The sequence below is a fragment of the Amphiprion ocellaris genome, chromosome 9 (genome assembly GCF_022539595.1).
Source record: "Amphiprion ocellaris isolate individual 3 ecotype Okinawa chromosome 9, ASM2253959v1, whole genome shotgun sequence".
Lineage (NCBI taxonomy): Eukaryota > Metazoa > Chordata > Actinopteri > Pomacentridae > Amphiprion > Amphiprion ocellaris.
In genome coordinates, this window is record NC_072774.1 from 35157215 (window position 1) to 35172542 (window position 15328).

Sequence of the window (15328 nt, forward strand, 5' to 3'; positions counted from 1 at the left end):
TTATTACGTTTGTTTCCAATTCCCATCTTTTTTTTAACATCCATGTTATTGTCATTGGATTCATATTATTATTGCTTTATATATCTTTGAAATTAGTCCTTTTTTGATTCTTCCTCTGTAGAAGACATGAGCAGTTCTTCAACCTTGGTTGGGTCTTTGCTTATTTTTGCCATTCACTATGTTTCTGGAGATAGTGTCTCAGTTGCAAATATTTATAAAAGTCAATATTTGGTAGATTAAATTCTTGTTTGAGTTGTTCAAATGATTTCAGAATTCACCCTGTAAAAATCTGTGCTATATATATTAACCTCTTGTTAGTCCATTTCTCAAATCTTGCATTCATAGTCCCCAGTACAAAATCTGGGTTTTTGGCTATTTTTGTAGCTTTACTTACAGAACTTGATATATTTAATTTCTTTTGTATTGTCATTCATATTTTCATTGTTTCTAATATCACGTAATTTTTCATTTTAAGCTTCTTTTGCACCAACCAGGTTACAAATGGTAGAGATTCCAGAGACACAGTGGGGCACGCCCTTTGCTCCATCTCCACCCATGCTGCATCTTTGTCTTTAATTATCCATAATATCAGAGCTCGAAGCTGAGCAGCCCAGTAGTACTTCCTTAAATGTGATAAATTTAGCCTTCCCTTTTTTAGGGGGGCTAAAAGTGTCTTATATTTAATTCTTGCTTTTCTGTCCTGCCACAGAAATTTTGACAAACTGTTGTCTAGCATTTTAAAGGTGAAGCCAGAAATCAGAACTGGAAGTGACTGAAACAGAAACAATAGTCTCTGCAAAATATTCATTCTAATTGTTTCTACCCTCCAACTGAGAGTCAGGGGTAAAATTGCTCATCTATCCAAATCTTTTTTAATTTCCTTTATCAGTTTTCCATAATTTGCTACATATAACTGTGAGACATTCGAATTAATAATAACACCCAGATGTCTAAGCCCTTTGTCGGTCCATTTAAACCCAACCTTTTCTTTTAACTCTGCTGGACAGTTACCTGAGATCGTCACAGCAATCGATTTGTTTTCATTAGACAAATTTCCTGAAATTTTTCTGTATTCTCTAAGATTCTTCAATAGGGCTGGTATTGATAGAGATGGGTCATTTAAAAGTATTAATCATTTTTCAGATCACCCCCATTGTTATCCCTCCATGGATCAGTGAGACCTAGTTCTTTAGTCATGTTATTCAATACTGTAGAATTTTTTGTGCTTGGTCCTTGATCTGGGGGAAATCTGTCTAATCTGCCATTTTGTATTGTATTAAAATCCCCCCCCCACCCCCCCCCCCACCCCCCCCCCCATCAACAACATCCCCTTTGCTTCACTGGTTATTACTTTAAGTATCTGTTTAAAGAATGTCTCTTATACATTCAGTACTGTGAAACAGTCATGTCTCCTATAGATCCTACAATCATTATGTATAATTCAGTGTTATCCTTAATGTCTTTTTCAACCTTAATTGGTGTACCCTTACCAATTAAAATAGATACCCCTCTCATTTTGCCATATGAGGCATAAAATACCTGGTTCACCCTATTTCAATGTTTTATGTTCATTGTCTGTCAGATGTGTCTCTTGTAGTAAAGCTATTGAACATTGTAATTTTTTCAGTTGGTTCAGTGTGTTCTTCCTTTTAATGGAAAGATTCAGACCATGCACATTGTATGACACAAGATTAAGCTTGTTCATATTATTTACAAATAAGGTCCATAAGCTCTACATCTCAAACAAAAGTAAGAAATTAAACAAGAACTTGCATACTGAAGAAAACAAAAAGGTACATCTCCATCAGAACCATAACCAATGTAAAACAGGAACATGAACACGTGTCTTCCAAAAGTCCCATCATCAGAGAGTTGTGGTGTTTTCTCTGTGGGGAAAAAGCACTATGTGCAACCACAACCTAAGGTTGTTAAGAACTCAAAGTTTTAAATTCACTCTTCATAAAACCAATATTTCTGTCGGTTTAACAAGTAGTGGCTAAACTAGCTACTCTCATGTTCACCGGGTCTTGTACTGAAGGCAGTTATGAAAATAATTCCCTTTTTTTAACTATTCATTTTTACATTTCACCTTTCTTTAATTTATTTTTATTTATTTATGTATTTATATGTATTTACTTTTTGTTCTTACGATTTCAGTAGAGGTAGTGAGTGTTGATTTTACCCCATGAGGGCATGTATGTCTTCTTCTCTGACGTGGGTCCATCATCTCCTCCTCCCTCTCTGTCCTGTTTCCGTGGTCCAGCTGCTCTGTCATCATTCTCTGTAGCCTCTCCATCCTGTCTTTGTCCACAATTTTCCCCATGTCCTCTAACACAGGTGCTACTTCCATCAATGTGGCAAATGTCTTTGTCCCAGAGTCCAAAAACACTTTAAGCTGGGCTGGATATGGGGACTGTGCCTACACATTTTTCTTCTTCAGTTTTTTGATGATATCCCTCATCTGTTTCCTCTCCTGTCTAAACTCCATCGTGTATTCTTGATTAAAGTAGATGGTTTGTCCCTCATATGTAGTCTTCTGTTTCCAGGTTTGCTGTATCACATATTCCTTGACTTTGTAATCCAAAAAGTGCACAATGATCGCTCTTGGTGGGGCCGTACTGTCCTTGGGTTTAGCCAGCAGTGACCGCTGCACCCTCTTGATGCGTATTTCCAACGCAAAATAAATAAAAATGAAATTGAAGAAATATGGCATATGTGCAAATCTGTCTGGAGCAGGCTGTCCTGAATACTTTTTATATGCACTGTATAAGAAAGTGCATATACTATGTGTACTTCTGAAAGAAACAGTCATTGCATTTCAGTTGTGAGAAATTCCATGTTGTTGTGTGATATATGAGAGTAGCATCAAGCCATCTTTGATTAAAGGTGAACAAAACAAAAAAAAGGTAAGATAAAAAAAATCCCCATTCCTCTTGGCATTTTAAATCTATTTTATCTGCCTTAGCAACCACACCCATTTTATATAAACCAAAGGGAAGTGGGGGTGGGGTGCAGTGGTGGGTGGATGGGTGATCAAGTAATATTATGTGAATACTTTGATAAAGGGTGCACCAAATAGGAGAAGACATACAGTGGTCCCTTGTGTATTGTGGGGGTTATGTTCCAGACCCTTCTGCGATAGACGAAATCTGCGAAATAGCGACCATATGTAACCATTAAATATTGGTCGATTCACCCGTCTCCAGGGCTGTGGGTCAAGCGGGTTGCCATTATCTTGCGTTTTTTTGCTACTATCTTTTGCGGGTTTCCATGCTAAACATCCCCAGCAGGATAGGGCAATTTTCTGCAGGTTTTATTCACGGCTCAGCACAACAAACATGGACTGCGCTCTTATCGACTCTCCACAATTAAATCAGCTGTACCAAAAACAATAAGAATGCGGAATCAACATCTGGGACACCAAGCAGGGCAATAAGCAAATACAAAACAATAAAATATCTGACCAATAATCAACAAAATAAGATCCAAGGCCCAACATAAATAAACACCAAAATAATAAACAAAACAAAGTAGGGATGTCAAAATTAGCGCGTTAACGCGGATTAATCCAACATCATAATTAATCAGACTAAAAATTTTAACACAATTAACACATCTGCAGTGCAGAATGACTCAAAATCCCTGAAAAGACTCTGGCAATGCATTTCGGGTATTTTAAATTTGATGGGCCGCTTCTATTTCACTGGCGCAGCTTTTCCAGTGTTTACGGCATTAGTTTATCAGTTCAGGAAACACACAGACCAATTAGGTACGAGTTCAGCCATCCCATGTGACGCTGCTCAGCCAGTGAATTGGTCTCTGCATTTCAGCCACTAAACATCGCAGCTGAGTTCAGAAAATAGGTGAGGAACAAATGAGAGGAGGATGGACAAAAAGACAAACAAGAAAAGCACTCATAGAGTGCAGTGCTCCACCAAGACTGTTCATCCCTCAATTTGTGTATTCAGAAATCACGGCAACATAGAATCTGGCTGTTTAATATATGTAGATGGACCCACAAACTAACTAAATAAATACAAAATTACCTTGCGTGAGCAGGTATGTGTTGTGCATGCATACATTATGTAGTACAGATACCGAGTGACCGAAATATGTAATGGGTTGAGTGAATTGTTGCAGGTGTTGCCGACCTGATTCTGCCGCCAAACCAGTTGGGCAGCCTCGGGTAGCGCTAGCCCGCTTAGCTTAGCGCGGTTTGTTAATGGTAACCGCCAGATATAAGTCCGGACAAACTTTGAAGGGGGAGAACGAGGCACTTTATTGGACCTGCAACAACTGTCCACATTTACAGTTCATCCAGGGAACACTGGTTTCTTACATTTACAGTTCATCCAGGGTACACTGGTTTCTCACACTTGCCCTCTATGACTGGTTGTATCATCAAGGTGCATCTCAGTATGTCTCCACTTCCACACTCCTCTCTGCAACACACACACAGCTGCAGCGCTCCTCCTTACGTCACCCTCACTCACACACACACACACACACACACACACACACACACACACACACACACACACACACACACACACACACACACACACACACACACACAGTCACCAACTTACAGTAATAGGTGCACTCTGCAGGAACGAGTTTTCTTTTCACCAGAGCACAGGTGTTTAATAAACATGTAAAGTGCTTATATATTCCCTTCTTTCTTGAATCTGTTTCCTCATGCAAAATGAAATACGATTAATATAGATTAAAAAGGAAAAATATTTAAACACGATTAATCTAAATTAATCCACAGCAACCCTGTGATTAATCTGATTTTAAAAATATTTAATCGCTTGACAGCACTAAAATGCAAATGAACACAATCATACACTGCCAAGGAACACGGCGGACTTATGTGACGATCAGCATTTGCTTCTCTGTGAATCTGTCTGTCCTTTACAAAATTACTCAAAATAGACTGACGGGTTTGGATGAAATTTTCAGGGAAGGTCAGAAATTACACAAGGACCAAGTGACTAGATTTTGGCTGTCATGTGGCTTATAATCTGGATCTACAGATTTGTTAAGGATTTCCCATTGCAAGATATAGCGGCCGGTACGGCGTCACTGTAACCATGGCAACAAGTGAACGCTGCCAGTTCCCTGCTGACGATCACATGATTGTGATCCTACTACAAATCCACCGTTGCTGACTTATCGGAAATGATACAAGGAACAATTGATTAAACTGTGGGGGTGTTTCTGACTCCCATCAATTCCCGCCGCCTGCTACATATTTAGGTCACGCGAGTCGATATCCGTACATAACGTACACATGCATAACACACGCCTGTGTTCAGCGCAACTTCAGGGAATGAACAGTCTTGGCAGAGTACTGCACTCTCTGAGTGCTTTTCTTGTTGATATATATTTCAAGGTTTTATAAACCCTCCCAACACACATCACTGCAGAGCAACACTATGCGCAGCGATCAGACATCTGTGTGAAACGGACAAGGCCAGATGCTGAATGCTGCTATAGACAGGAGACAGAGGAGACTGATGCTATGGTCGCTGAGCCAATCAGAGCTCAGTGCTGTACACTATGCATTTTATTTACATTATATATTCTTTTAATATACTTTAATTATTATTTTTTTTACATATTTTTTATATTGTTTTAAATTTTTTTAGGCTAGAAAGATGCTTATTTTACTGCAAAAATAATTAAAATAAGGCAGCGATGACAGAGCTGGTAGCTATGACTGAACTGTGGTGCTGCAATGCACTATAGGAGTTCAGCGTGTAGGGGGTTGAAATGTTATTATTGTGGTTTATGTTAGTGTTACAGTGTTATTAGTGTTTGTGTTTTATTGTGTTTTTGTAGTTTAGTCAGCCTAGTTAGTTTGGTTATGTGTTATGTTATCATGACCGTGAGTGTGAAGTGTGTTTGATGACTTCCTGCCGCATTTTTAATATTGCTGATGTCTCTGTGTCAAAATAAAAGCATCTGGCACTGGCAGTTGCATAGTGCATAAAAAGAAGATATTCAACGCAGCTCTCTACAATAATAAATATAGAAAAATATCTACACCGTAAAATTCCGTGATATAGCGAAACATCTGCGATACCAAATGCAATTTAAAAATTTCCTATCCGGTGAGACCACGAAATGTGAACCGCTATACAGCAAGGGACCACTGTACAACATTACACTCTGTTTGGGGTTAGTAGGGCCACACAATTAGCCATAGAGTTACATAGTCTATTATATTGGTTCATTAAAAATAAAGGGTAGCTGACCAGCTGAGCCCAAGGCAGGAAAAAGAAGCTTTTTTTAAAAAAGAAAAGTGGTGTTCCTGATTGAATTTATTTAGGTTTGGGCTCTCAATGAAATCCTGAGGATTTTCATCTGACTGTTATTTTTCACTATACTGTGGAAAATACAGTTATTTTTACTTAGTATGGAGGAGGTGGACCAGTCAACACGAGGACTGTGCAGTTTTAAATAAGGGAGACCTAAAAAAACTGGGAACACAAGTGAGGGGATTACAAAAAAATAATCGTGCTTGTGATGGTTGCTTAAAAGTAGTAGATTGTGATGATAGATATGCATGCTCAAGTGAAATTGGATGATTTCTTTTATAAACGGAATCATACACATCTTTACGTTTTTGCTAAAATGTTTCGCACAACACTGCTTATCTCCACAAAGTTCCTGAATACTGCTGCAATGCTCACGTGATGCCAGAACAAAAATCTTTCAAAACAGGAAAAAGAAACATGCTGCAGTAACATCGCATTTCATTTTGCATGAGTAAACACATTCAAGAAAGAAGGATGTATATATATATATATATATATATATATATATATATATATATATATATATATATATATATATACAATGTGTTTTATATATATTAGGGCTGGGACTTTAACGCGTTAATTTTGATTAATTAATTACGTGTTAAATTTATTGTTTGACTGTTTGTAGCCGCGATGAAGAAGCACAGGAAACACTGAGTGAAGTCAGCGCACTGGTGAACAGTGAAGGAAGACGAGATTGAGCTTGCTGGTCAGAAAATTTTCAAATTTCAAATTGTACAACAAAGACTTTTCTGATCACTGCATCACTTCAAGCTGACGGTATATCCTCAATGTAAAACATGTTGCTGTTAGCACCAGAGCTAATGTTAGCTACGACAGTCATGCTAACGGTGTAGCCATCCCATAATAGATCACTTTTCAAGACAGTGCTTGAGTTTACAAAAAGTCTTAAAATGTTGAATAAAATCGCTATAATTGCACTTTGAGTTTGCAGTAATCTGTGAATGTAGGAGAGAGATAAAAAATGCAGATAAATAGAAATGAAACTATTTTATTGTTTCAGTTATCACACTGTGGAGGCTCTGCCTCCTTGGAGGAGTAATAATTTAAACAACAAAAATATCTGTCTTTTAATAACTTCATTATAAACTTTTTGTTTGTACAAAATTACACAAATAAAAATTTTTATTCCTAAAAAAAAAGAACCATCAAAATGACACCATTTATCAGACCCACAAACGATGAAAACAGAATGAATCTGTGGATTTTCAACTTTCTGAAGCTCCTTTAACTACTTATGCTGAATCTATGTGCCATACAGTGGAAAAAACAACTAAATTCAGGCTTTAAATCATCAAAATCAGTTTTTTCTACATGTCCCATTTTTAAATTTTTTTTATAAATTTTAAATTATAAACACGTATATGTCTATTCATTGATTCAACTGTCAACCACAATTTTATTTGAATTGAAAAACTTCACTTATTGTGTCAAATATTGCTGTTTGACAAAAGTATGATTAAATGCAATTAATTAATTACAAAGTCTGTAATTAATTAATTATTTTTAATCACGTCCCACTACTAATATATATATATATATATATATATATATATATATATATATATATATATATATATATATATATATATATATATATATATATATATATATATATATATATATATATGGCGAGTTGAAAATAGCTTTTTAACAGCCGAATGTAAAAATTAAAAATAAAATAAATAAAACTATTTGAACAAGGTCATCTGAAAATACAGTCAGTATTTACATCATGGAGTGTAGATATTAGCTTAATGCTATCAAATAGTTTACTCACGTTATTAACACTGAGTTGGCACCCGGCCTGATTAACTTAAGCTGCCGATATGTTACGTAACGTTAAATGACCATCAATATTTTGTGAATGTCCATTTAACTTGTAAAATCTATTATGAGTTATCTTAAGCTAATACCTTTTCTCCCGTAAGTCGCTGCCGTATTTTCCAAGATGAAACTCCTCTGACTCTCGACCTGGTGCCTGGCCGCTTGACGCGACGCACTCTTGTGACTAATTAATGTCGTATTAACCCAACGTATCAAAGAGTAGATACTGAGCAAGATAGTTATCTGTAGTTTATCTTAGTAATCGCGAGTAACCAACACAGTGCAAGACTCTGCTGTGAAGGTGGAGACATGCGGTGGTGGTATATGTGTATAATATACACATATATTGAAAATAAGCAATGAAAATAACACCCTACAAATTATATTGTATAAATTTACCTGACTGATGTAAAATATTATATAGAATACAAATTTATCTGACCAATTTAAATATTAAGTTTAGGTCCCTAAAATGTTTCATAAAATACAAATTTAAAATCAAGACACCACAAAATTATTAATTATAAAAATTTAGCTTCAGAGATTTTGAGTCATTCTGCGTTGCAGATGGGTTAATTGCATGAAAATTGTTAATCAGATTAATCATGATGATGGAATAATCCGCATTAACACGTTAATTTTGACAGCCCTAATTAAACAATAAAAACACTGAATTGTTGGTACCATCCTGAACATAGGCAGATTGGTACAATCATGGGTGTATTTAGAGCCCTGTAACCCCATATGTGGGATTAGGAGGTTGGTGTCAGAAGGAAGATGTCTGGTAATGGAGAAAGTAGGGAGAGGTCTTGTTATGGAAAGTTTTGTGATTAAAGTGAATGACTTTCAACTGAATCTACTGCTGAAGTTCTGTAGGAAGGGAGTGATGTTGTTAAAAGAGCAGGACTGAGTTGTAGAGTTCAGTATGAAGTTATCAAAGCCAACCTCACAATGTCATCTGGTCCTCTGAAAATGGTGGCAGATCTGATGGTGTGCAGTATATTTTCAACTCTGATATAAAACCCTGACAAAGTAAGCACTGCTGCTCTATTTTCAACTCAGTGGATCAGAAGGCTTTAGATTCTCCACACATTTCATGCTTATGAGAATTTGGGTTACGACAGGTGCCAAGAATGAGCTGGCACAGTGCTTCGCAGGTTTCGACTGTATGACACAGTGCTTGTGTTCACCCTGACCATGATATCACATCTGAGGTCTTCCCGTTTGTTTTGATCGGGCAGAGCTGGCCCACTTTCAAATATGCCTGTTTCTTTTCAGTAGCAAGTGATTTATCTGACACACGTTGACTTCTTGTCTCCACTCCAGAGTGAAGGGAAGGTATCCACTGTAGACAGCTATGAATAAAAAAGGACGAAAGTATGATTCATTTTTTTCATTACCATGGCGATAGATGGTTTTGAAACATGCTGGCTACTTGCTTTTGAAATAAAGAATCAGATACTGCAGACCCTTGGGCATAGATGAAAGACAGAAGAGATGTTAAAAAGTGTGAGCATGGCCTTGTGGCTGACACATTGCCACGAGGCAGAGTGCTACAGCTCACAGCTCTACTCTGCTTATCATTGTCACTGTTTAGGGTCTTTTGAATCCACAACATAATAATGTTGCTAAACTAGTTCTGCATACTATCTACTAGTCACAGTGATTCTACTCCACTGCAGCTGGAGAACTGATAATATTTTCTAATCTAAACATGTTTTTCCCTCTGTGCTCAAGGGAGTGCTCATTCTAAGTGTTTGCAATAATAAGTGTTATTAGTTTTTTAAATAATTCAAGCAGCATTAACATCCTGATTGCAGTATTACAGTGTACCACAGGACGGTTTGGAAAGTGGGTGTCTGGCAGGATTCTTTTTATTTTTTCAAGGCTTCACCCTTCAGGTTTAATCAGTGATCTCAACGTGTGACTGTTTTTGATCAGGAGAGCTGGGGAAGGTGCTGATTTCACCTCGCTAGAGTAAGAGGAGAAGCGCAGGGCTGCTTGGAAAATAGAGGAGAACACAACCTCATTTGCTGCTGCACAGACATCATCAGACATGTATACAGGAGGGAACATTTCAGTGGTTGCTTGATGGATGTTAACTTTTTATGGCAAGGAAACAGCTCGCATGGAAAACATTAGCACAGATTAACTGTGGCAACTGGTTTTAATTATGCAGCTATACAGGTAAAATGAATGTATATATGAGCCCCACAGCTGTATTTTAGGTTTATTAGTTTGCCGTTGTTGAACCAGTGGGGACAATGAAATGGTAAATGTAGCCATGAGTATTAATAATTTACAACAGTAAACGTACATTTAAATACGCTTGAAAGCAGAATGGAATATACAGAATCTTCACTGACAATAGGAGAGGGATTTTAAAAGAGCAGCACCAATTAAATAAAGCTGCAAACATCGATTCATCACAATTAATAAAAACAAGATAAAACAAAAGACAAAAGTAACTAAAAACCAAAGTTTCAAAAAAACCTTTCATATAAGATTTTTTGTTTAAAGTTACACTTAAAAAACTTGCAATGACAATACTGGCATGTTATTAGCAGTTAACAGTCACCAGCAAAGTTTTGCATGTTTGCAAGCTGACATTTGCTACTTAGCACACAAAACATGATCAGTTATTTAAAAAAAAAAAAAGTTGGGCCATTAACCAAGGTAAAATTTTAATGATTCGTACTCTTTAGACTCAGTCCAGTTAAAGTAAATCTAAGATGCCGTCGAAGACAACACAGACTTACGAAGAGGTTTCGTCTGTCAGTATTTGTTTTGTGTAGTATTTGTGAAGCAGCCAGATGTTACATTTAGTATGTAAGCACTGTTTTGTGTCTAAGTTTAAATATTATTTTTTAGAACTGAAACAGATCAAGGTGACATAACATTTGCATTACATTTTCTTTTTTTCTAATTAGTTTCTCTTGCCCAGGGCATGCTCTGTTTAGATCTAGGAACTATATTCTGTGTACAGTCATGCTCCCATAGAGAGAGAATCCTGTTACTGTAGGTGATTTTATAATCTGTCCTACAGCTTCACAATTAAAATGAATTTAAATTCTATGTATATCTATCCACAGAAATGTTGAGAATGCTGACAAATATGGGCCAATAAAGCTAAATACCACTTAGAAACTTTTGGCAGCTGTGGAAGTCTTGTAATCTGGGCAGTATGAGCAGCTTTAAAGCAGGCTGAAAAACAGCTATGGGGATCCAAAAAGAGCTAATCTGTGAAATGGCATTTACAGTACTTGCATCAGTATCAACACTGGGCTCTATTTAGACATAGCTTAGTTCATTCGGTTGGTCGTTTTATTATTAGAATTATTATTTATGCACATGAGAGCACTGTGACAGCCTGTGCATGAACAATTTCTATGGTGTCTTCTCAAAAATATCCACTATTTTACATTAAATATGGCAGTCACAGCACAGGTAAGTGAAGAAGCAAAGCTAGTAAAGGCACAGCTGCCAGCTACTGTCTGTAATATTAAAGGATTTGGTATAATTTTGCTATTGCATTGGGATGTAATAATCTCTGCCTTTTGTTTTGTTTTGTTCAACACTAACCAATAACCAAAGGATATGAGAATGAAGAATAAATGAGTAAATAAAGGCCTCTTATTTTACATACAGGCTCATTTATGTTTACTTTACAAAAAAGTCCGCAGCTGAAACACCAGCATACATCAACTGTCAGGTCATTCTACCATTGACAGCATTTTTGCACCAAACCATGTTAATATTTGACCTGCTATTTTTGCTTTGCAACTTCAAGTATTCTTGAGCTTCATTTCTGAAACTCACCTTCACCCTAAAATACTCAGCAATTTGCTGCTTTACATCGAAATGGATTGCACAGCTGGATTATGACTGAATCATGATCCTAATGATACTAAAGATGATACTCCTAACCAAGTCATTTTTAGGTGCCAAGAAACAAATTTCTTGTGTGTTTTTCGGTTAAAACTGATCACTGCTATTTGTAATGTGACAGCTGTATGTGTTTCATAAGTGGGATTGAAGACCTTTAGGTCACCATGCTCTAATCAGGAATGGGCTCTAGTCTGTAGAAACTCCTTTGGTGATGTATGGAATGTAGACTTAGGCTTTCTGGTCAGAATTCCACAATTCAAAACAAGTCAACTGAAAAAAAGTCTTGTGTTCCCCGTCTTGTTTTTGAAAGAGAGATGCCAGATAAATTCTGCCTTTTTCCTAGCAACCTGGGTTTTGTGTTTTGTTTTTCAAGGTCATAAAAGTCATAGCTGTTTGGAAAATATATAGAAAAAGGTAGACACAAATGTCCATATATCTGTAATTTTAGATGAGACGATCTGTCAGTGAAATCATTAAAATACATTTTGTTTCTCATGTTGGGTGAACCTTACTTAAGTAATCAGGATTTAGTTGAGCAAATGTTTTCAGCTGAAATTTTGAGAGAATTGGGTATGTTAAACCATAAACTGTAAATCATAGGATGTATTTATGGTTGCTCTTCACCTTTACATGAGCTGTTTCTGAAATAGTTCTTTACTATGTGTAAAAAACAAAATTAGTCAGGGAAGAGTTGACACAATTGTTTTAAGTTGATAACTAAGATAACAAAGTCCCCACTACTGAAAATGTATGAGCTACATTTCTTGCTCTGCATGATCAATATTAATTTATCTAAAGTCCAATAAAATTTTGTCAGAAAGAATAATGGTTTTTGTTGTTGTTGTTGTTGTTGTTGTATTACATGATTTAAAGCAAAAATACTTGACATACTGAGCTAGTATCCACATTCTGTACAAACAAGTGTCTCTGTGTACCAACTAAAACAGATAATGGATGCACAATATACAAACCAAGTCGTCCCAGATTTAAGTGTTAGTACAGATATATTGATTTCTAAATGGAAAAGAGAGTCTTTAAAAGTGATTTGTGTTGGTCTATGTAAAATATGCTTAGTGTTATTTGAAATACTCGTGCCAGTAGATGTAAAGTGCGATGAATACTTAATTTCCATCGCAAATATAGTCAAGTGCAAAATTATAGTTATATACTCAACACAATACAATGCAATACAACAATACAATGTTACAAATATAGTCTAGCACTACAAGCCAACTCTATGTAAAACACTCATTGACTGCCAGAAACTGCACACACACACAAACACAAAAAGGGTTTATATATTGTCCATCCCAACCTGTTTTCTGAGCACCACACTGACGTTGTGCCTTCAAATACCTGTTATTATAATGATGAAAATCTGTGTCCTCCACTAGTTGAAAAACTGAAAGAACTGACTAAGTCATCATGCATTTTGGTCCTTTAGGCTCCCCATACAGAGATAAGATCACTATTGCCATCCTACAGCTTCAGGAAGAAGGGAAGCTACACATGATGAAGGAGAAGTGGTGGAGAGGAAATGGTTGTCCAGAGGAGGAGAGTAAGGAGGCCAGCGCCCTCGGAGTGCAAAATATTGGAGGGATCTTCATCGTCCTGGCAGCTGGACTTGTTCTCTCCGTGTTTGTGGCAGTGGGAGAGTTCCTCTACAAGTCCAAACAGAATGCACAACTTGAGAAGGTAAGTAATACTTCTCACATTCATCTTAGCTTCGTTATTTAGAACAATAGCAGAATTTCTTACGATAACCACATGTGTCATTAAAAGCAGTCTCTTGGCAAAAACAAATACATCTATGCTAAAATGAAACAAAATATATGCTAAGTATATTTATTTTCTATTTTATCATTTCAAGTATAGAATTTTAAAGAAGTTATCTGTCAGTTTGCAAAAACTCACACTATAATGACAATATATCATATACAATAAGATAAGGGTTGGTTTCTTTGCATTTATTCACTTAGGCCCAATGGCGACAACGAGATAAGAAACGTGAGGAATTCTGCTGTCACCATGGATCCAAGCTAGACTTTAACCACCATCTCAAATGACCTCAAGAAAAACTCCAGAACCATTTTTCTATTGTAATCTAATACAATCTAAAATTTCCCCAAGCTATTTTTTTCTGACAGTCCTGAAGGAATGGGAACACTAAGAGCAGCTTAATAAAACATTTAGAGTTCTAGTAGTAAAACATAATTGGATCACATGCATATGTGTTGCGAAGGTTTGCTCTGCTGCATGAACCACATCTTTAACAGCCACATCCACTAGCACCCACCTCCACACTGCTCCTTTCCACTCTGCAAGCTCCCTTTCTGTTTATGCTATAGCTATTCTCACTGTTCATATCTGGTGCATTTAGCTTATGCACAGTGCAGTGATGCAAGACTGTGTTGTTTCACTGGAGCTTCCCAGCAAACATTTTGGGACTGACTAGTTGCTAATATGAAGGCCTGCACCATCAGTGAAATGCAGATAGAAAGTACATAAAACATAAGTCACACAACAGTGACATATCGATACACTGGTGTTCCAAGAAAGTGCACCATCCCTTAAAATTACAAATGTTGTCCTAAATTCCTCAGTTTATGACAATATTTTTTTTTCCAGATTGCATCACATAAGACTGATAGGTGATGATGCAGTTTTGCATCGGCTGTTGCTTTCAGCTTAGTCTGACCCAGATACAAGCTACAGGTCTGCCATTGGCCGTTAATGTCATCCGGCTTTTTTCTCCTTCCGCTATCTGCATGTTATGGTTTCCTATGGGAAACAACAACAACCTCTGTTTTACCAAAACTGTTGCATAAAGGCAGTAAATGCTCATTTTGGAATATTGAGACAGTACCTCTCAAATAGCAGTTAGCTTTGGCTTAAGAGAAATACAAGAAAAGTATAATTATTAATCCTTTCTTATATTTTTCTTTGTGATGCTAGTCCTTATGCCAGCATGTCCTCTTGAAAAAGGTTTGGGAATGGGAAATTCCTCGATAATGCACTTTCTCTAAATACCAATGTATATGGTATTGGTAATGACTTCTTAAAGCCCAACTCTGTCATGAATGAAAACCTGGAGCAATTTACTAAATTGTTGTAGAATAGTATACAAAATATTGCAGATGTCTGTTAAATAGAAACTGGGGTAAAGTCAATATTCACATCCAAAATTGTTTAAATCAATCCAACTGGACTTTAAGAAGGTTCCTTGCATTTCAACGACCCCCTTTGTCACTCCCTGGCTCCCA

General features: G+C 36.6%; 1 protein-coding gene across 2 annotated transcripts in view; it reads left to right on the forward strand.

Annotated features, from left to right (window-relative positions):
• Nucleotides 1-15328, forward strand: part of grik2 (glutamate receptor, ionotropic, kainate 2) — a 384084-nt gene that overhangs the window by 340656 nt on the left and 28100 nt on the right. The window contains exons 16-17 of one of the 2 annotated variants that reach the window (XM_055013796.1): nt 13510-13760; nt 14045-14072. In XM_055013796.1, coding sequence (XP_054869771.1) covers nt 13510-13760; nt 14045-14072 — 279 coding nt within the window. The remainder of the gene's footprint in view (nt 1-13509; nt 13761-14044; nt 14073-15328) is intronic. The other variant, XM_055013797.1, reaches the window with a different exon arrangement.